Source organism: Aplysia californica, unplaced genomic scaffold (assembly GCF_000002075.1).
Source record: "Aplysia californica isolate F4 #8 unplaced genomic scaffold, AplCal3.0 scaffold00117, whole genome shotgun sequence".
Classification (NCBI taxonomy): Eukaryota; Metazoa; Mollusca; class Gastropoda; order Aplysiida; family Aplysiidae; genus Aplysia; species Aplysia californica.
The window spans coordinates 59,296-61,326 of NW_004797387.1; the positions used below are offsets into that span (position 1 = coordinate 59,296).

The following is a 2,031-nucleotide window of genomic DNA, read 5'->3' on the forward strand; positions in this document are numbered from 1 at the left end:
CAGCACAAAGTCTGCTTCGACTATCAAGGCACCACGGAAATAACAGTTCACAAGAGAGTGACAAACATACAAAAGAAGTAGAGGAGAATGACGATATCATCATCTTCATTTTTGCCTTCCATGTTACTGAGGGAAATTATGTTGGGATGAGGAAAGAAAAAGCAGCAGTTAGTTCCCCGTATGTTGTTCGGCACAAGGTGACCATGACATTGATAAATTAGCCCATTTACAATTCTCTGTGGGAATGGCCTAAAGACAACTGGTGGGGAGGGGGTGGGAGGGATGGAGAGTGTTTTACGGCGCTTGCAATTGCGTAAGGTCATATTGTGAGTGCGCGGAACACATTAAACATGTTTCAGTTAGTAGAAAATTTTGAATTTTCGCTCGGGTGGCGTTAGTGGGTTACTGTAGGGCTGCATATTATATACCTGCCACAGATGTCTCTCTGAATGAAATGCTGATATTGTACCCGGGAAAATATATGTGAGGCAGCGTGGTGGAATCAAGCTCTCGTCAAAATATTCAAAGTGAAGAAACTAGCATTTTTCCGAAGGTTTGAGAATTTTTATAATTTTTGTTTTTGTTTTTTGGCTCAACATCGTTCATGCCTAGTAAAAAGAACAACTCATTTCTTTGTGGATTTTTCTGAAAAAGGTTGATTAAAAGCACAGAAAATGTAAAATTTCAGTTACCACGGACTCTAAAAATAAGGAAATAACTAATCTTTGGCAGCTATTTTCTCACCAATTTAACCTCTGAAAACATATGACCCCCACCTCCTTCATTTGCAAATATCTCGACTTGTATACCAGATAAATGGATATTTTGTCATCCAAATAAAGACATGTGAACAAGCTTTAAGATGATACCAGTAACTCTACATGCCCCAAAATTGACGAGAGCCTGATTCCACCACGTTGCCTCACATATTAAATGTTTCCTCATTGCAAAAAGTCACGTGTATGCTTTTGCATTTATTTATCCGAGTTGATGAAAGGGTGCTTTTATAAATGTCACAGAGAATATCGTGTTTTTTGTTTGCAAAGAGTAGAACAGATGAACAAATTGTTTTGAAGGGGAGTCTTTACGAGAAACGAAAAAAGACATTATTCGTCAGCGCAGATGACATCTGTCTGTAGCATTGCGCTTTGCAAGACAGCAGGGGACACTAGTTGTAGTTATTTGTTTGTTTGTTTGTTTGTTTGTTTGTTTACCGACGTGCTTCCTTTGACAAACGAATCTGTCTCTGTCTCTATTTCCATCCCAGCTTCTGTCTGCCTGCCTGTCTGTCTGTCTGTCTGCTGTCCGTCCGTGTCTATCTATCTATCTATCTGTCGATCGATCGATCGGATCGATCGGATCAATCGATCGATCGATCTGTCTGTCTGTCTGTCTGTCTGTCTGTCTGTCTGTCTGTCTGTCTGTCTATCTATCTATCTATCTCTCCCTTCTACTATGAGTTGGCTACATGAGAGAATGAGAGAAAAGCCCGTGTGACGTCTTCATCCAGCCTGACTTTTGTTTTAGTTTTAGTAGAGGTTTTACGCCCTCGCAATTGCATAAGGTCAGAAGAAGATTAGAGGTGTTACAAGAGAATAACCAACATTAAAAAGAAGGGGAGATAAGGACGATAGCTGTTTGATAGGAAAGAAGGAGCAAACCTCACCAGAGAACCCGCCAACCACCAACTGACTCTTGTTTCTGTTCCAGGAGGGAACTGACGACCCAGAAAAAGATTCCGACCGTTCAGAGGTAAGTGCTTGGTGCATGGTCTCCGTGTGTGCTCACTGTTGGTGGTGAGCCTCCGACCTCATCATCACCTTCATTTTTGCCTACCGTGTTTCTGAGGGAAATTGTGTTTGCAGAGTCTCATTCTCTCTCTTTCTCTCTCCCTACACTCTCTTTATCTCTCCCCCACTCCCTCTCTCTCTCCCTCTCTCTCTCTCTCTCTCTCTCTCTCTCTCTCTCTCTCTCTCTCTCTCTCTCTCTCTCTGTGACTCATTCTTACACTCTGAACCTTACAAATTTACT

The 2,031-nt window shown here is 41.8% G+C and overlaps 1 protein-coding gene across 1 annotated transcript in view; it reads left to right on the forward strand.

Annotated features, from left to right (window-relative positions):
- Positions 1 to 1,710: 1,710 nt before the first annotated feature.
- Positions 1,711 to 2,031, forward strand: part of LOC101858098 — a gene marked incomplete at its 5' end in the record, with an annotated part of 48,655 nt that continues 48,334 nt past the window's right edge. Inside the window, 1 exon segment of the mRNA XM_035969109.1 lies at positions 1,711 to 1,752. Coding sequence (XP_035825002.1) covers positions 1,711 to 1,752 — 42 coding nt within the window.